Source organism: Gigantopelta aegis, chromosome 6 (assembly GCF_016097555.1).
Source record: "Gigantopelta aegis isolate Gae_Host chromosome 6, Gae_host_genome, whole genome shotgun sequence".
Classification (NCBI taxonomy): domain Eukaryota; kingdom Metazoa; phylum Mollusca; class Gastropoda; order Neomphalida; family Peltospiridae; genus Gigantopelta; species Gigantopelta aegis.
The window spans coordinates 3,306,551-3,328,153 of NC_054704.1; the positions used below are offsets into that span (position 1 = coordinate 3,306,551).

The 21,603-nt window shown below is 36.7% G+C and overlaps 1 protein-coding gene across 5 annotated transcripts in view; it reads left to right on the forward strand.

Annotated features, from left to right (window-relative positions):
- Window positions 1-21,603, forward strand: part of LOC121374006 (caspase activity and apoptosis inhibitor 1-like) — a 199,075-nt gene that overhangs the window by 132,655 nt on the left and 44,817 nt on the right. For 4 of the 5 annotated variants that reach the window (XM_041500868.1, XM_041500869.1, XM_041500873.1 and 1 more), the window contains exon 6: window positions 8,535-8,600. The exons of the other annotated variant lie outside the window; for it this stretch is intronic. In XM_041500868.1, coding sequence (XP_041356802.1) covers window positions 8,535-8,600 — 66 coding nt within the window. The remainder of the gene's footprint in view (window positions 1-8,534; window positions 8,601-21,603) is intronic. 5 annotated transcript variants of the gene reach the window in all.

The window sequence follows — 21,603 nt, forward strand, 5'->3', positions numbered from 1 at the left end:
CACACACTCAAACTGATAGAAAAAAACAAGTAAATTGTTTTTAATAATATGTGTACAGTCAAATCTATCATAAGTACATCCATCTAAGGGAATGTCAAAACATGTCTTTTTAAGAAAGGTGGCTGTTTAATGCAGGTTTTGTACTATGATTATTAGGTTCTTTAGGGGGGAAAAGGTGGCTTCTTAAAACAGGTGGCTGTTTAATGCAGGTTTTGTACCATAATTATTAGGTTCTTTGGGGAAACAAAAAGGTGGCTTCTTAAAACAGGTGGCTGTTTAATACAGGTTTTGTATCATAATTATAAGATTCTTTGGGGAAACAAAAAGGTGTCTTCTTAAGACAGGTGGCTGTTTAATACAGGTTTTGTACCATAATTATTAGGTTCTTTGGAAAAACAAACAGGTGGCTTCTTAAGACAGGTGGCTGTTTAATATAGGTTTTTGTACCATAATTATTAGATTCTTTGGGGAAACAAAAAGGTGGCTTCTTAAAACAGGTAACTGTTTAATACAGGTTTTGTATCATAATTATAAGATTCTTTGGGGAAACAAAAAGGTGTCTTCTTAAAATAGGTGGCTGTTTAATACAGGTTTCGTACCATAATTATTAGGTTCTTTAGGGAAACAAAAAGGTGTTTTCTTTAGACAGGTGGCTGTTTAATGCAGGTTTTGTACCATAATTATTAGGTTCTTTGGAAAAACAAAAAGGTGGCTTCTTAAAACAGGTGGCTGTTTAATACAGGTTTTGTGCCATAATTATTAGGTTCTTTGGGGAAACAAAAAGGTGTCTTCTTAAGACAGGTGGCTGTTTAATACAGGTTTTGTACCATAATTATTAGATTCTTTGGAAAAACAAAAAGATGGCTTCTTAAGACAGGTGGCTGTTTAATACAGGTTTTGATCCATAATTATAAGATTCTTTGGGGAAACAAAAAGGTGGCTTCTTAAGACAGGTGGCTGTTTAATACAGGTTTTGAAATGTAATTAGATTCTTAGGGGAAACAAAAAGGTTTTTTCTTAAGACAGGTGGCTGTTTAATATAGGTTTTGTACCATAATTATTAGATTCTTTGGGGAAACAAAAAGGTGGCTTCTTAAGACAGGTGGCTGTTTAATACAGGTTTTGAAATGTAATTAGATTCTTTGGGGAAACAGAAAGGTGTCTTATTTAGACAGGTGGCTGTTTAATGCAGGTGTTGTACCATAATTATTAGGTTCTTTGGAAAAACAAAAAGGTGTTTTCTATGGACAGGTGGCTGTTTAATGCAGGTTTTGTACCATAATTATTAGGTTCTTTGGGGAAACAAAAAGGTGGATTCTTAAAACAGGTGGCTGTTTAATACAGCTTTTGTACCATAATTATAAGATTTTTGGGGGAAACAAAAAGTTGTCATCTTAAGACAGGTGGCTGTTTAATACAGGTTTTGTACCATAATTATTAGATTCTTTGGGGAAACAAAAAGGTGGCTTCTTAAGACAGGTGGCTGTTTAATACAGGTTTTGATCCATAATTATAAGATTCTTTGGGGAAACAAAAAGGTGGCTTCTTAAGACATGTGGCTGTTTAATACAGGTTTTGAAATGTAATTAGCTTCTTAGGAGAAACAAAAAGGTTTTTTCTTAAGACAGGTGGATATTTAATATAGGTTTTGTACCATAATTATTAGATTCTTTGGGGAAACAAAAGGGGGACTTCTTAAGACAGGTGGTTGTTTGAACAGGTTTGACATATTTATATGTTTATAACTATTTTTGTTCTCTCTTGCCCAGTGTCTTTCATCTGATTTATCAGGCTTGCCAAGTCCTAGCTAGACTGCTCATGAGAAATGTAAATGAACATATTGGTTGAAGAAGACCATCTACATTGTATTGGCATCACAGGTTTCTCTTCTAATGTCCTTATTGTTGTGTCTACCATACAAAGTTATCATTAACTGATATTTATCAATATTCAAAATATATCTGTTGTTTTCCAAACTTGTCCTCCTGTGATTTATTAAATAAGCAGTCATGTGTTTAACATTTGTGTCCCAGTGGTGGAAGATTGATTGAAAACATAGTTTATTGTGCAAAGAACAAAAGAATCTGGCACAAGTGGAAGATCATTTCGATAGTAGTCTGTGGATCTGGAAGATCATTTAGTTTGCTGCCCAAACCGAAATATTATGTAGGTCATCAAAGAGTTCTGTGATGAACAGATCCAGGATACTCTTGTAGAGACGCCCAAACATGTATGTCATTCCGAAGAATCCAGACCATTGCTCTGTATCATTCCATTGTTCCAGCCAGTGCACCACGACTGGTATGTACTACCCTGTCTGTGGGGTGGTGCATATAAAAGACTGCTTGCTGCTAATCGAAAAGAGTAGCCCATGAAGTGGCGACATTTGGCTTCCTCTCTCAATATCTGTGTGGTCCATAACCATATGTCTGATGCCATATAACCATAAATAAAATGTGTTGAGTGCATTGTTAAATAAAACATTTCTTTCTTTCTTTTTTGTATCATTTCAAGCGTTGGTGAGGACTGGTCACTCAAAATTAACGTATTTCACCAGCGTTGGGGGATGAGTTTTTTTCTCTCTGTTTATCAATAAAATTACATTTTCTGTATTTGAAGCTAACTAAAATAGGATATTTTTGCCCTCAAAATCTACCCATGTCGCTTTTTATAGAACTAAAATATGTGAACAAGTAGAAGATTATAAAAACAAAGTACTTAGATTGTTTGCTGTTAGCAAGTTTTTCAACCAGTGTTTGAGCCTCATGTACAACTGTTACAACCAGGAACAATAATTTAGTTTTTATTGGTTTTATATACTTATATACACCACCAGGAACAATAATTTGTTTTTTATTGGTTTTATACACTGATATACATGTAAGTTACAACCAGAAACAATAATTGAGTTTTTATTGGTTTTTAAATACTGATATACATCTGTTACAACCAGGAACAATAATTTAGTTTTTATTCGTTTTATATACCTGTACTGATATACATCTATGTTACAACCAGGAACAATAATTTAGTTTTTATTGGTTTTATATACTGATATACATGTATGTTACAACCAGGAACAATAATTTAGTTTTTATTGGTTTTATATACCAGTACTGATATACATATATATGTTACAACCAGGAACAATAATTGAGTTTTTATTGGTTTTTAAATACTGATATACATCTGTTACAACCAGGAACAATAATTTAGTTTTTATTCGTTTTATATACTGATATACATCTATGTTACAACCAGGAACAATAATTTAGTTTTTATTTGTTTTATATACCAGTACTGATATACATCTATGTTACAACCAGGAACAATAATTTAGTTTTTATTGGTTTTATATACTGATATACATGTATGTTACAACCAGGAACAATAATTTTAGTTTTTATTGGTTTTATATACCAGTACTGATATACATCTATATTACAACCAGGAACAATAATTTTGTTTTTAATTGTTTTATATACCAGGAACAATAATTTAGTTTTTATTGGTTTTATTTACTGATATACATGTATGTTACAACCAGGAACAATAATTTTAGTTTTTATTCGTTTTATATACCAGTACTGATATACATCTATGTTACAACCAGGAACAATAATTTTGTTTTTAATGGTTTTATATACTGATATACATCTATGTTACAACCAGGAACAATAATTTTGTTTTTATTGGTTTTATATACCAGACTGATATACATCTATGTTACAACCAGGAACAATAATTTTGTTTTTAATGGTTTTATATACTGATATACATATATGTGCTACAACAGCTTGCTTTGAATGTGCACATTAAAACCTATGACCTGTCTGGTGGGAGAGGCCGGTATGGTGACAGGGACTTTGTGATGGCTCTTTTGCAGGGTGATTATTTCTGATGTACCATAGAATCATCAGATAAGTAGAATCACTGGTCACTCTCGTCATCTTGTGTTCCATCTGGCTGTCGGCAAATGTGACTGTCACCTTGTTTTATATTCCTCAATATTCCCACCTCTTCAACAGAAGCTCACTTGTAGCCGACCAAAGCCCACCTAATATTGGAAGACTTATCATTGTTGCATTTCATGGGGCGCTGTTTTCATGAACAGATCTGTGTTTATCTTGAACATATTAAGTTTAAAATCTGTCTGAGTGAAATCTTCTTTACGAGGAGAGGGTCCCTAGAATGCCACAACTTTGATTGCTAATGGGAAGATCTCGCTAATGGAAAACTCTACGGAGACATTAATTTCATTTGGTAGCATTTCATCAAAAGTGGGCTCTTGGTTCCATGATGGTAAAATTTACATGAGCCGACCCTGGAGAAATGTTTTCAATGAGCACCGCCTGTTATCTGCCAGGCTGCAGGCGAGTGTGTGTCAGGTATATGGGCCTTATCGTGATTGATTTTAATTTGCACTGACCACTTACACTGGGCAGTGGGGATAGTGGGTGAATTATAAGTCAGCTGAGATTACTTCATTTCATGTTTACTCGTTTGAGACGTTGCTAGGCGACGACGGGAGACCGCAGTGATCACAAACTGATGAACAGTCTATGCAGATTAAATGAGTAGACAGGGTTATTAATTTTTAATTTAATTTTTAAAACAAGGAGGCAAAATGTGTTAAAATATCCTAAATTAACCACCAACCTCCCAAAATATGAATCTCAATAAAGTGATTATTTTAATGGTAATAAAAGAAAATTTTGAATAGCAAGCTTTTCTCAGAGTTGAAGTTGTGATAATGTATGTGAGACAAAGGAGGTTTTGTATAATTAATGTTTGCCATTGTGATATGAATATTGTGGATTCTGTCTGATAGGGATCAGGCAATTAAAGTTCAGGAAACTTGTGATCAAGAGATAATTATATAAATTAGTTTTATGTTTTCATAATTATATCAAACCAAAGTTAAGTATTGATGTAGGCATGAGTTTTAAGTTGAGTCATTGTTATCGTTATTGTTATCGTCACTGTTATCGTCATTGAAAGTAAGAATAATTTTCTTACTTGTAGGATCAGTCCCCCATCGGAGAATTCATTCGGCTATTTCCCATTCAACCAGTGCTTTCATGGTATGTGCTGTCTTGTTTGGTGGAATTGGTTAACTGATCACAAGTTAAATGATTCCTTTGATTTACAGAAGGGTTAATCTGAATGACAAATCTGCACAATGCAGAGTCAAGTGAGTATTTGGCAAAATTGTGGTTGATTCCACGAATCTCTGTCTTGTGCCTCGACTATAGGAGGACAGCCACTCTGAGGAGATCCGTTACTAGACAATATGTCCTTCTTGAACTGCCACCGGCCTCGGTGGCGTCGTGGTTAGGCCATCGGTCTACAGGCTGGTAGGTAATGGGTTCGGATCCCAGTCGAGGCATGGGATTTTTAATCCAGATACCGACTCCAAACCCTGAATGATTGCTCCGTAAAGCTCAATGGGTAGGTGTAAACCACTTAAACCAACCAGTGATCCATAACTGGTTCAACAAAGGCCATGGTTTGTGCTATCCTGCCTGTGGGAAGCGCAAATAAAAGATCCCTTGCTGCTAATCGGAAAGAGTAGCCCATGTAGTGGCGGCAGCGGGTTTCCTTTCAAAACCATGTGTCTGATGCCATATAACTGTAAATAAACTGTGTTGAGTGTGTCGTTAAATAAAACTTTTTTTTTTTTTTTTCTTGAACTGCCACAAGGAACACTGCCACTACCAGACAAGTTTAATAAATCATTGTTCCAGAACTTAAATTTCAGCTGATTCTGTGGCATACTATGTTTTACAGAAGAGTTAACCCATCTCTTTAGAACTAAATAATTCCCATTGATCTTGTATAAAATTTCAATTGATTCCCTGTCACAATACACCGTAAAGTTCAGCCGAATAGATCTTAATGAACTTGAGATTTGAAAAATACTGAGCTTATTATATAATGCTTTTTTCATTGTCGCAATTGGTTCCGGGTGGTTGATCTTGCATATTGCAGTACATTAACATATTACCTGTATTTTTGTCCCCGAATACTTTAGCATTTTAATCTGAAACAAAATGAATTTAATTTAGTTGGAATATTACTTATTGATCACTAATTCCACATATTGATAGATTAGTACAGTTGACTTCCTCGTGGAATATTTTAATGTTTTTCGTAGGTTTTTCTGATTGACAGTTTGTCATTATGAGATTAAATCATTGCACCTGACATGTGTCGTGGTCTCAGTCCTCTCCGTGCAGTTGACAAATAATTAATTAATTTTGATGAGCTGTTACGCCATGGCAACAAACTGCATCGCATTGTACACGTCGTCGTGATGGTGGCTTGAAACAACAGTGATCACGGCCGTTATTAAAACAAACTCCGTTCTTTTCCTGCCATATGTTTTGTAATTGTGTTTGCCAAATGGCTCGATGGTTTGTTGGCTTTGTCAATGACTAACATAATACACACAGATTACTCAGTAAGTGGGGGGTGATACAAAATTCATGAAATCAACTGCAAATTGCTTTATTATGAAACAAATCAGAAACGAGTTGCATTAATTTTGTATGGTATGGCATGCAGTTGTGATTATTTATTTATTTTTATAATGTAGATTTGGATAAAAACTTTATAATAATATTTCTCTTGGGACTGGAAAAATTCATCTAGTGGTTGTCTGGGTAGATGGATGGATGGATGGATTGATGGATGGGTTTGGGTGGGTGGGTGGGTTTTGGGTATTGGGTGGGTGGGTGGGTTTTTGTTAAGATTGGTTGTTCAATTGATGGGTGGTTGGGTTTATGGATGGATGGATGGACGGACGGACGGACGGACGGACGGACGGACGGACGGACGGACGGATAGATGGATGGATGGATGGATGGATGGATGGATGGATGGATGGACGGATGGATGGACAAAGGTGCAGTATAGTGATGACAATCAATGATGACAGTGTGGTTTTCTCTTTGTCTAAATTCAGGTGGTGGACTTTGTTGTATAGTATTAATTAAAAAAAAAAAAGAAGTTATCTACTCATATTGGTCTAGTGAATTCTTTGAACAACCATCACCTTCTGATGGTGATTATGAGAGTTCTTCAAGTACTATATGGCATTGAAGATTTGTTTTACAAAAAATCTACATTTTGCATATTTGTTCATGGTTCTGGTGTGAAACTAGTCAGTAGTATTGTGCATGAACCTAGTATGTGACCACACATACACTGATACCACACATACACTGATACCACACATACACTGATACCACACATACACTGATACCACACATACACTGATACCACACACACACTAATACCACACACACACTAATACCACACATACACTAATACAACAGATACACTGATACCACACATACACTGATACCACACATACACTGATATACTGATACCACAGATACACTGATACCACACATACACTGATACCACACATACACTAATACCACACATAAACTAATACCACACATACACTAATACCACACATACACTGATACCACACATACACTGATACCACACATAAACTGATACCACACATACAGTGATACCACACATACACTGATACCACACATACACTGATACCACAGATACACTAATACAACAGATACACTAATACAACAGATACACTAATACCACTGGCTATCTTTGTGTATAGAAAGCTTCTTAAAGTAGTACTGTTGTTTTTATATGATGTTCCACATACAATGTTTTTTTATAGAACACCATATTTCACTATAAATGTCCACTATAGTTATCTGTATTTCCTTGCATATGTCGTTATAGGTTTTTCTATGAATGTAGCCATGTGTGTTTACAGGTGATGACCCATCCACTATCTCGTCATATGTCTTTATAGGTTTCTCTATGAATGTAGCTGTATTTACAGGTGATGACCCATCCACCATCTCGTCATATGTCTTTATAGGTTTCTCTCTGAATGTAGCTGTGTGTGTTTACAGGTGATGACCCATCCACCATCTCGTTATATCTCTTTATAGGTTTCTTTCTGAATGTACCTGTATTTACAGGTGATGACCCATCCACCATCTCGTCATATCTCTTTATAGGTTTCTTTCTGAATGTAGCTGTAGTTACAGGTGATGACCCATCCACCATCTCGTCATGTGTCTTTATAGGTTTCTCTCTGAATGTAGCTGTGTGTATTTACAGGTGATGACCCATCCACCATCTCGTCATATGTCTTTATAGGTTTCTCTCTGAATGTAGCTGTGTGTATTTAAAGGTGATGACCCATCCACCATCTCGTCATATGTCTTTATAGGTTTCTCTCTGAATGTAGCTGTGTGTGTTTACAGGTGATGACCCATCCACTATCTCGTCATATGTATTTATAGGTTTCTTTATGAATGTAGCTGTGTGTGTTTACAGGTGATGACCCATCCACCATCTGGTCATATTTATTTATAGGTTTTACTATGAATGTAGCTGTGTGTGTTTACAGGTGATGACCCATCCACCATCTCGTCATATGTATTTATAGGTTTTACTATGAATGTAGCTGTGTGTGTTTACAGGTGATGACCCATCCACCATCTCGTCATCGGGAACGGAAGAGGAGTCCTCCGATGAGGATGTAACAAGTAAGTGATGTCAAAACGTAAACCATCAGCTTTGTCTATCTTAATTTTAGTATCACATTAAACTCAATTTGTGACATCACAAACAGTTATTATTCTTGGTGGTACTATCAGAGTATGTGGCATCACAAAGCACAGTGATTGTTGGTAGTCTATCAAGGTATATGACATCACAAACAGTAATTCTTGATAGTGATGTCAGGGTATGTGACATCACAAACCACAGTGATTGCTGGTAGTGTATCAAGGTATATGACATCACAAATGGTGATTCTTGGTGGTGCTATCAGAGTATGTGGCATCACAAACCACAGTGATTGTTGGTAGTCTATCAAGGTATATGACATCACAAACAGTAATTCTTGATAGTGCTATCAAGGTATATGACATCACAAATGGTGATTCTTGGTAGTGCTATCAGGGTATGTGACATCAAAAGCCACAGTGATTGTTGGTAGTGTATCAAGGTATATGACATCACAAACAGTGAATCTTGATAGTGCTACCAGGGTATGTGACATCAAAAGCCACAGTGATTGTTGGTAGTGTATCAAGGTATATGACATCACAAACTAATTCTTGATAGTGCTATCAAGGTATATGACATCACAAATGGTGATTCTTGGTAGTGCTATCAGGGTATGTGACATCAAAAGCCACAGTGATTGTTGGTAGTGTATCAAGGTATATGACATCACAAACAGTGATTCTTGATAGTGCTATCAAGGTATATGACATCACAAACAGTGATTCTTGATAGTGCTATCAAGGTATATGATATCACAAACAGTGATTCTTGATAGTGCTGGTATTGTATCAGAGTATATGACATCACAAACGGCGATTATTGGTAATGCTATAAGAGTATGTGGCATCACATACCACAGTGATTGTTGGTAGTGCTAACAGGATAATGACATCACAGTATTCCTGGTAATGCTGTCAGGGTATGTGATCCCACAGGTTTTTGTGGATGCTATCTGGGTGTATGATGTGATGAACACTGATTTCTGGTAGTATACATCAGAGTATGCTGTGGTGAACCACGCGATGAACACTGGTTCTGGTAGTGACATCAGGGTATTTGACATGATGAACTCTAGATTCCTGGTAGTGCTGTCAGGGTGTACGACATGATGAACCCTGATTCCTGGTAGTATACATCAAGTGTACAGACAATCACAGGGCAGCAGTCCACCACATCAGCGTGATTTGCTTGTTATTGATTTTGAGCTTTAATTTAGAAAATCTCCTTAATTTGATTGTTATCCCCCTGATTGCTTTGGGGCTTTATCATACTTATGTGTTTGATTCTTGTACGGCCTGACAACTTGTAAAGGTTCAACATTTTTATGAGCTCTGCATTAGAAGCTATAATTCCATCAAGAAATTATCATAGAGCTAATTGCTGTTTTCGTCACTCTGCCTCTGCACTTAAAATACCTGGCACGGAGTTTGTGGATTATGCCTGGATTTGTCTGCTTTTTAACACTTTCCAGATAACAATTAAATTGATATCGTACACATCGAACATTTCTAGCCATTAAACAGCTGTCTACTTGTGGTTGTTGTTATACTTAGTAAGAGGATGCGACGTGGTATTAGAAGATTAGAAGATATTTGAAAGTTCATATAAAAGATCTCTTTCTGTTCTTTAGTAGGAGTAGTCTTAAGTGTCAGTAGTAGGTTTCTGTCTTGGCCAAGTGTCAGAATAACTATACACATCATGTAGCCAGAGTTTAAAATGTGCTGAGGTGCTGTTAAGAAATTTTTTATAATTTAACTATATTTGGTTTACATTTTAAACCTCTTGAATGCATTCCAACCATTGCTCTAGAATTTTGCATCAAAAATGGTGGTATGTGCTATCCTGTCTGTGTCAATGGCATGAAAGATCTCTAGCTGTTAAACAATAATAAGAATACAGCCATGTGTTTAATTTTGTGTTTTTTGGACCAAATGTTGTAATTACCCTATGTGAGACTTGTAGCAGCCACTGGTGTGGGTCATAGCCCAGTGGTAAAGCACTTGCTTGATGCATGGTCGGTCAGGGATTCATTCCTATTGCTGGGTCTATTGGGCTATTTTTCGTTCCAGCCAATGCACCACGGCTGGTATATCAAAGGCCATGGTATGTGTTATCATGTCATTGGGATGGTGCATATAAAAGACCATTTGCTACTAATGGAAAAATGTAGCAGATTTCCTCTTAAGATTTAATGTAGAAATTACCAAATGTGTGACATCCAGTAGTCAATGATTAATAAATCAATGTGCTCTAGTGGTGTTGTTAAACAAAACAAACTTTAACTTTGTAGCAGCCACTGAGTAAACAGTGTGCTGGGGTGTCATTAAAAAACATGCCTTTCCGCTAAAAACATTCCCAAACCAAAATGAAAAATAACAACTGAATGAAATTTTTGATGATGGCTAAACACGTTGTTATTGACTTAATTTCAGCACAATAGTGAAAACAAGTCACGTTTCAGCTCACTAATCTCGCTTCTAACCTAACCTACATCAGATAGAAAAATTAGTTCTCCATGTCACCTGTTCAAACAAAATTCTGCTAAGTGTGGAATTAGTAAATACATAGATTAATGAGTCAACAAACCTAATTTCAATTCAGCCACTTGTAACAAAACGAAGCTGTCATAATTTGAGGAACGTTTTTCTCTCCACCATCACGCTTTGATTGCCTGTTTTTCCCCAGCTACGTCCTAAATTATGAAATGCCATGTAAAGTATCAGTAATAAAAAGATTTAGAATTCAGATTTCAGGGTCGAGGATAATAAAACTGTGAATAATTGATGGTCCCTGTCGGATAAATGCATCCATAGATGAGACATTATTGATTTTAGGCTTGAGTTTCTACATTTAAATACTGGACTAGCCATTGAATATTTTATACCAATTAACTTAAATTTGGTCAATATCTGCAGGCACTATTGATTATTCCATTCCGATATAATGGTCAGTTAATACCGAGTGTATTTATGTTATTGCTCAAACGTAAAATTGTGTACATTTTAAATGTCATTGATTGTATGCTAAAAGCTATACAGCTAATAATGTTCAATTGTTCTGTTTATAAAGTGAGCTGACAACTGAAATATTAATTATATATATTGTGTGTGGCAATGGTTTGTTGGTTTATTTTAACCCGTCTTGCATTAATGCAGTTGTCGTTTTTATATTGAGGCAATAAATATGAAACAAAACAACATGATGGTAAATGCGGTGTGTGATATTTTTTGTCTAAGTATTTGTAGGACATGTCAACACTGCGATCAGTTACAGTTTGTTTTGTGATTGATTTTGAAACCTAGACTAATGTTGTTCTTTTAACTTTCCATGTGTACATCAGTCAAAATCAAAGATCCACTGTTAGCTGGTAGATTCACAGGTCTAAAATTGTTTGTCATGTTGCACAAATTTATTTTATATGTACCATATGTCCAGCTTATGGCATTTGTCTGTTGTAATTTCTTTTTAGGATTGTCTGTTATACATTTAGGTTTATCAAGGTATAACAAACAAAAAACAAACAAAAAAGAAGAAAAAAATAAAATAAAATAAGCAACAACTGAAAAGCATGTACAGACTGTGAATCTGTGAAATCATTAAAACAAAGTTAGCCATGTGTTTTTTGTCTATACCCATATAACCTTAAACAAAATATCACTCTCTCTCCTTGTAAGGAGATTTGAAACATACTTATTAATAACAACACACACACAAGTTATTTTATTTTTATTTATTCTCTTTGTTCTTAACAATAAGTCTCAATAAAACAGAGTAGCAATACAAAATGACGTCATCAGATGTGACATTGCCTGATGACGTCATTTTTAGGTTCCTGTAAAAAGAAGCCAAATGATGATGCTAGAGATGCTTTTAAACTGAGATGATGATGTTATTTCTTGCATGTCATTTAAAATATAGCTGACGTTGTGTTTGTGGTATTGTCTACGCAGAGAATAACTAACAAGCTACACTGAGTGAAGGAGTATGTGTCCCAGGTAAATGAATGTTGTACATCCAAGCCTTTGGCCAGGGTTTACATGAATGTTGTACATCCAAGCCTTTGGCCAGGGTTTACATGAATGTTGTACATCCAAGCCTTTGGCCAGGGTTTACATGAATGTTGTACATCCAAGCCTTTGGCCAGGGTTTACATGAATGTTGTACATCCAAGCCTTTGGCCAGGGTTTACATGAATGTTGTACATCCAAGCCTTTGGCCAGGGTTTACATGAATGTTGTACATCCAAGCTATTGGCCAGGGTTTACATGAATGTTGTACATCCAAGCTATTGGCCAGGGTTTACATGAATGTTGTACATCCAAGCCTTTGGCCAGGGTTTACATGAATGTTGTACATCCAAGCTATTGGCCAGGGTTTACATGAATGTTGTACATCCAAGCCTTTGGCCAGGGTTTACATGAATGTTGTACATCCAAGCTATTGGCCAGGGTTTACATGAATGTTGTACATCCAAGCCTTTGGCCAGGGTTTACATGAATGTTGTACATCCAAGCCTTTGGCCAGGGTTTACATGAATGTTGTACATCCAAGCCATTGGCCAGGGTTTACATGAATGTTGTACATCCAAGCCTTTGGCCAGGGTTTACATGAATGTTGTACATCCAAGCTATTGGCCAGGGTTTACATGAATGTTGTACATCCAAGCCTTTGGCCAGGCTTTACATGAATGTTGTACATCCAAGCCTTTGGCCAGGGTTTACAACATTCATTCATGAAGGACAGATAGTTTTTAAGTCGTCATTGTGAGTTGGTTATTCTCCTTATGACCCATTATCACTTGTAACTCTTGTGTTGCCCCTATGAAGTAAAAAGAAGCCCGATGTAGGTATTACTTTGCCAGCAGTAGAGGCAGTGACAACCACACATGCATTTCCATGAACATCTATTGATGCAACTATCGGCAACATTGAATACATTTATGGCAGGCGAGACATTTAATTGCAAGGAATTGTTAATATACAAATGCCTATGCTATCTAAAACAATTCCATCAGTCATTATGGTATGTCTCATAACCCTATGTGTGTTACAGGACTTAATACATGTGACATCATGGTGTAATAGTGTTCTGCTTTAAAACCACATGTTTACAATACAAAATAATAGGACTCTGATTGCATTAGAAAATAATTATTTTTCGATATTGCTAAAGCCACTGAAAATATACCATTTTATATTTATGAACTAAATGAGTTCAAATTATCCTTTAAAATTCTATAGATCATATACATATAGCATGTGTTATTGGATTCATGAATGGAAACATTACATGAATGGAAGTGGAATTCAGGCAATAGTGATCAACCAGCCAAACATTGTTATTTTTAAGACAGCCAATCGGTGTCTGTAGATCATATACATATAGCATGTGTTATTGGATTCATGAATGGAAACATTACATGAATGGAAGTGGAATTCAGGCAATAGTGATCAACCAGCCTAACATTGTTATTTTTAAGACAGCCAATCGGTGTCTGTAGATCATATACATATAGCATGTGTTATTGGATTCATGAATGAAAACATTACATGAATGGAAGTGGAATTCAGGCAATAGTGATCAACCAGCCAAACATTGTTATTTTTAAGACAGCCAATCGGTGTCTGTAGATCATATACATATAGCATGTGTTATTGGATTCATGAATGAAAACATTACATGAATGGAAGTGGAATTCAGGCAATAGTGATCAACCAGCCTAACATTGTTATTTTTAAGACAGCCAATCGGTGTCTGTAGATCATATACATATAGCATGTGTTATTGGATTCATGAATGGAAACATTACATGAATGGAAGTGGAATTCAGGCAATAGTGATCAACCAGCCAAACATTGTTATTTTTAAGACAGCCAATTGGTGTCTGTAGAAGCCAACTGCAGTAAGTGCAGTTATAAACAGATAGTATCCCAAATATTTTAACTTTAAACAGAAATATTAGTGTGTGATAGATTTGAACACAGGAGAGAGAATTTATAAAAATAATTTATAGTTCCTATAATATAAACTTTAGATGAATGTGAGTCTCGATATTTGTTTAATGTTCTTCCTTACAAGTATACGGAAGTGTATTTTCAAGAAAACAATAACAATAAACTATATTTTGTGTTAGAAAATCAAATCATTATGACACAAAATATGTTTTTAGCATTTGAAATAAACACTTGTCCATTTGTCCTGATGAGTGAAAATCTGCTCAGACCAACAAAATGTACCTCAGTGGTTGTCAGCAGACAAAGCAAAATGTACCTCAGTGGTTGTCAGTAGACAAAGCAAAATGTACCTCAGTGGTTGTCCAGTAGACAAAGCAAAATGTACCTCAGTGGTTGTCCAGTAGACAAAGCAAAATGTACCTCAGTGGTTGTCCAGTAGACAAAGCAAAATGTACCTCAGTGGTTGTCAGTAGACAAAGCAAAATGTACCTCAGTGGTTGTCAGTAGACAAAGCAAAATGTACCTCAGTGGTTGTCAGTAGACAAAGCAAAATGTACCTCAGTGGTTGTCCAGTAGACAAAGCAAAATGTACCTCAGTGGTTGTCCAGTAGACAAAGCAAAATGTACCTCAGTGGTTGTCAGTAGACAAAGCAAAATGTACCTCAGTGGTTGTCCAGTAGACAAAGCAAAATGTACCTCAGTGGTTGTCAGTAGACAAAACAAAATGTACCTCAGTGGTTGTCAGTAGACAAAGCAAAATGTACCTCAGTGGTTGTCCAGTAGACAAAGCAAAATGTACCTCAGTGGTTGTCCAGTAGACAAAGCAAAATGTACCTCAGTGGTTGTCCAGTAGACAAAGCAAAATGTACCTCAGTGGTTGTCCAGTAGACAAAGCAAAATGTACCTCAGTGGTTGTCCAGTAGACAAAGCAAAATGTACCTCAGTGGTTGTCAGTAGACAAAGCAAAATGTACCTCAGTGGTTGTCAGTAGACAAAGCAAAATGTACCTCAGTGGTTGTCAGTAGACAAAGCAAAATGTACCTCAGTGGTTGTCAGTAGACAAAGCAAAATGTACCTCAGTGGTTGTCAGTAGACAAGTAAAATGTACCTCAGTGGTTGTCCAGTGGACAAGTAAAATGTACCTCAGTGGTTGTCCAGTGACAAAGCAGTAGGTTGTCAGTAGACAAAGCAAAATGTACCTCAGTGGTTGTCCAGTAGACAAAGTCAAAATGTACCTCAGTGGTTGTCAGTAGACAAAGCAAAATGTACCTCAGTGGTTGTCAGTAGACAAGCAAAATGTACCTCAGTGGTTGTCCAGTAGACAAGTAAAATGTACCTCAGTGGTTGTCCAGTAGACAAGTAAAATGTACCTCAGTGGTTGTCAGTAGACAAGTACCTCAAAATGTACCTCAGTGGTTGTCCAGTAGAAAATGTACCTCAGTGGTTGTCCAGTGGACAAAAAATGTACCTCAGTGGTTGTCCAGTGATGTACAAGTGGTTGTCCAGTGAACAAGTAAAATGTACCTCAGTGGTTGTCAGTGGACAAAATGTACCTCAGTGGTTGTCCAGTAGACAAGTAAAATGTACCTCAGTGGTTGTCCAGTAGACAAGTAAAATGTACCTCAGTGGTTGTCCAGTAGACAAAGCAAAATGTACCTCAGTGGTTGTCCAGTAGACAAGTAAAATGTACCTCAGTGGTTGTCCAGTAGACAAGTAAAATGTACCTCAGTGGTTGTCCAGTAACAAGTAAAATGACAAAGCAAAATGTACCTCAGTGGTTGTCCAGTAGACAAAGCAAAATGTACCTCAGTGGTTGTCCAGTAGACAAAGCAAAATGTACCTCAGTGGTTGTCCAGTAGACAAAGCAAAATGTACCTCAGTGGTTGTCAGTAGACAAAGCAAAATGTACCTCAGTGGTTGTCCAGTAGACAAAGCAAAATGTACCTCAGTGGTTGTCAGTAGACAAAGCAAAATGTACCTCAGTGGTTGTCCAGTAGACAAAGCAAAATGTACCTCAGTGGTTGTCCAGTAGACAAAGCAAAATGTACCTCAGTGGTTGTCCAGTAGACAAGTAAAATGTACCTCAGTGGTTGTCCAGTGGACAAAGCAAAATGTACCTCAGTGGTTGTCCAGTAGACAAGCAAAATGTACCTCAGTGGTTGTCCAGTAGACAAAGCAAAATGTACCTCAGTGGTTGTCTAGACAAAGTGTACCTCAGTGGTTGTCCAGTAGACAAAGCAAAATGTACCTCAGTGGTTGTCCAGTAGACAAGTAAAATGTACCTCAGTGGTTGTCCAGTGGACAAGTAAAATGTACCTCAGTGGTTGTCCAGTGGACAAGCAAAATGTACCTCAGTGGTTGTCAGTAGACAAAGCAAAATGTACCTCAGTGGTTGTCAGTAGACAAGTAAAATGTACCTCAAGTGGACAAGTAAAATGTACCTCAGTGGTTGTCCAGTGGACAAGTAAAATGTACCTCAGTGGTTGTCCAGTAGACAAGTAAAATGTACCTCAGTGGTTGTCAGTAGACAAAGCAAAATGTACCTCAGTGGTTGTCCAGTAGACAAGTAAAATGTACCTCAGTGGTTGTCAGTAGACAAAGCAAAATGTACCTCAGTGGTTGTCCAGTAGACAAAGCAAAATGTACCTCAGTGGTTGTCCAGTAGACAAAGCAAAATGTACCTCAGTGGTTGTCCAGTAGACAAAGCAAAATGTACCTCAGTGGTTGTCCAGTAGACAAAGCAAAATGTACCTCAGTGGTTGTCAGTAGACAAAGCAAAATGTACCTCAGTGGTTGTCCAGTAGACAAGTAAAATGTACCTCAGTGGTTGTCCAGTAGACAAAGCAAAATGTACCTCAGTGGTTGTCCAGTAGACAAAGCAAAATGTACCTCAGTGGTTGTCCAGTGGACAAGTAAAATGTACCTCAGTGGTTGTCCAGTGGACAAGTAAAATGTACCTCAGTGGTTGTCCAGTGAACAAGACAAAGTAAAATGTACCTCAGTGGTTGTCCAGTAGACAAGTAAAATGTACCTCAGTGGTTGTCCAGTAGACAAAGCAAAATGTACCTCAGTGGTTGTCCAGTAGACAAAGCAAAATGTACCTCAGTGGTTGTCCAGTAGACAAAGTAAAATGTACCTCAGTGGTTGTCCAGTAGACAAAGCAAAATGTACCTCAGTGGTTGTCCAGTAGACAAAGCAAAATGTACCTCAGTGGTTGTCCAGTGAACAAGTAAAATGTACCTCAGTGGTTGTCCAGTAGACAAGTAAAATGTACCTCAGTGGTTGTCCAGTGGACAAAGCAAAATGTACCTCAGTGGTTGTCCAGTGGACAAGTAAAATGTACCTCAGTGGTTGTCAGTAGACAAAGTAAAATGTACCTCAGTGGTTGTCCAGTAGACAAGCAAAATGTACCTCAGTGGTTGTCCAGTAGACAAGTAAAATGTACCTCAGTGGTTGTCCAGTAGACAAGTAAAATGTACCTCAGTGGTTGTCAGTAGACAAAGCAAAATGTACCTCAGTGGTTGTCCAGTGGACAAGTAAAATGTACCTCAGTGGTTGTCTAGTGTACCTCAGTGGTGTCCAGTAGACAAGTAAAATGTACCTCAGTGGTTGTCCAGTGGACAAGTAAAATGTACCTCAGTGGTTGTCAGTAGACAAAGCAAAATGTACCTCAGTGGTTGTCCAGTAGACAAGTAAAATGTACCTCAGTGGTTGTCCAGTGGACAAGTCATATGTACCTCAGTGGTTGTCCAGTGGACAAGTAAAATGTACCTCAGTGGTTGTCCAGTGGACAAGTAAAATGTACCTCAGTGGTTGTCAGTGGACAAGCAAAATGTACCTCAGTGGTTGTCCAAGTAGACAAAGCAAAATGTACCTCAGTGGTTGTCAGTAGACAAAGCAAAATGTACCTCAGTGGTTGTCCAGTAGACAAAGCAAAATGTACCTCAGTGGTTGTCCAGTAGACAAAGCAAAATGTACCTCAGTGGTTGTCCAGTAGACAAAGCAAAATGTACCTCAGTGGTTGTCCAGTAGACAAAGCAAAATGTACCTCAGTGGTTGTCAGTAGACAAAGCAAAATGTACCTCAGTGGTTGTCCAGTAGACAAAGCAAAATGTACCTCAGTGGTTGTCCAGTAGACAAAGCAAAATGTACCTCAGTGGTTGTCCAGTAGACAAAGCAAAATGTACCTCAGTGGTTGTCAGTAGACAAAGCAAAATGTTCAATGCAGTTTCATTTTGAGCAATCAAAAACACTTTCCTTGTACTCAAATAAAACAAACCATTTATTTGGACAAGACTAAATATTGGTGGACAAGTAGATTTCTAGATGTATTTAAATTGTCAGGTTTCTACCACTGCTTTTAAGTAGTTTAGAATGCAGTACGATCCATTTGCAGTTGTTGCAGATCTACCATTTGATGAATCTAAGTGTGATTTGACCTCATTCCCATCAATGGGCTATTTCTCATTCCAGCCAATGCTCCACAACTGATGTAAAAACAAAAAAAGGCTCTCCAAAACTATACAGTAGTTATTATACACATCTAGCTCTGGCATAACAAGCAAAGGTTTGGCACAGTCATATTACTTAGCGAGAAGCTTGATTGGAAATCTGCATGTATAACTGTTAATATAGATTGTAATTACTGTAGGTAGTCTGTCTGTGTGTCCGTCCTGTACGTCTGTGTGTAAGTGATGTATGTCTGTGTGTACGTGATATATGTCTGCGTGTACGTGATGTATGTCTGTGTGGTGTACGTGATGTATGTATGTGTGTACATGATGTAGAAATAATAATTATGTGTAATATTACAAACATTCTGTATCTATAAATTACTTGTAACATTACAAGTCTTTCTCTGTGCTGTCTGTCATACATCTGTCTGTCTGTCTCTCTGTCCATGTTGTCTGTCTGTCTGTCCACCTGTCTGTCCATATGTGTGTCCATTCATCTGTCTGTCTGTCCATACATCTGTCTGTCCATCTGTATGTATGTATGTGATGTAGAAAAGAATAAATTACTTGTAATATTACATAGGGTCTCTGTCCATGCTGTCTGTCTGTCCATACATCTGTCTGTCTTTGTGTACGTGATGTAGAAAATAATAAATTACTTGTAATATTACATAGGGCCTATAGGTCTGTGAAACTTGAGCGTCCAGATAAACTCATTGATTATTTAGTCTGAGCTGGGAAATAATAGATGCTTAATATCTGAATGTGTTACATGGTTGATAATTGAGTTGGTCAGACGTATTATATAATGTCAAATATTTATATTAATTACTCACATTGGACAATTACATTTACGGGAAGCATTACATGCATTCGTTTGGAAGTTCACAAATCACGTTTTCATTTATAGATATTACATACTAGACTAACCTGTATATTAAAGAACATTGTTTGTCAATAACTGAATGATTAATAAAAATTCTGATAGATTTTTAACAGGCATAATTTCTAGATGGGAGGTTCTTTTTGAAATGGTTTCATTTGTGTTGCTAACAATTTTGTCAAAGCAAAGACTTGCAAAATGATTGTAAAAATGGCTTGATTGGGTTTGAAGTACCATAAAACCCCTCCTACCCGTATCCAGTAACATACCTAGTATAAGTGAAAAATTAAAATGAAGTTGACTGTTTCTTGCCTTTTTCAGTAGAAAGACCCATGAAAAAAACTGAAAGATATTCATCTGTTTGTGATCCAGAATTTGTTAATATTGGGTTAAAAGTACAGATAATAATTTGGTTTTGAAATTTCCATTACAGAAAACCCCAGAGAACACAACTATTTTGAAATTAGATTGTGATTATTTAAAGAAAAAAAACCAATACAATAAAATTCCACTGCCATATGTCACATGCATTCTGTTCATGGCATATGTAGCATAGAATGAATTGATGTGTTAGGTGTTTACTAGAAATATTGGAACCATCAATAGGACACTGTCAAACCTGCTTAAGTGGAAACCTCTATTAAGCAGCCACCTGTGTTTAGGGGTCATCTGCTGGTAGTACAGATTGAACATCAGTGATATTTCTTGTCAACTGAACATTGATTAGCAACTACTGTTTAATGTTTTAAAATGGTGTAGCGATCTCTGAAACTTGCGTAGCAATCTCTGAAACTTGCGTAGCGATCTCTGAAACTTGTGTAGCGATCTATGAAACTTGTGTAGCGATCTCTGAAACTTGTGTAGCGATCTCTGAAACTTGTGTAGTGTAACTTGTGTAGCGATCTCTGTAACTTGCGTAGCGATCTCTCAAACTTGCGTAGCGATCTCTCAAACTTGCGTAGTGATCTCTGAAACTTGAGTAGCGATCTCTGTAACTTGCGTAGCGATCTCTGAAACTTGCGTAGCGAATTGCAACGCGATACTGAACAAAATGTTCCCTGAGCGTGTGGACACCTGCTTTAAAAGACTGCTGTTTAATGCTCCATTAGGTGGCTGTTTAAAATACTATCCAGTTTAATGAGTAGACTGGTCATTATAAAATTGTTATTTAGCTTTACAAAATTAGAGTACATGCATTTTGGTGAGCAAATAACTTGATGTTTGATTACAGATAGTTTACTTAGTATTATTCAACTAGCAACAGAATAAGTTCACATATTATGTTCTATGGTATTGTTCTTTTGTGTTGGAATATAATAACAAAGCATTTCCGTACTTTGGTGTTTCACTAATGTAACAAAACATTTCTCTACTTTGGTATTTTGACTAGTAACAAGACATTTCTATACTTCACTATTGGACTAATAACAAAACAATTTTATATTTTGGTATTGAACCAGTAATAAAGCATTTCTGTTCTTTGATATTGGACTAGTAACAAAGCATATTTATACTTTGGTATTGGACTAGTACCATATCATTTTTATACTTTGGTATTGGACTAGTACCATATAATTTTTATACTTTGGTATTGGACTATAGTACCATATCATTTTTATACTTTGGTATTGGACTAGTACCATATCATTTTTATACTTTGGTATTGGACTATAGTACCAAATCATTT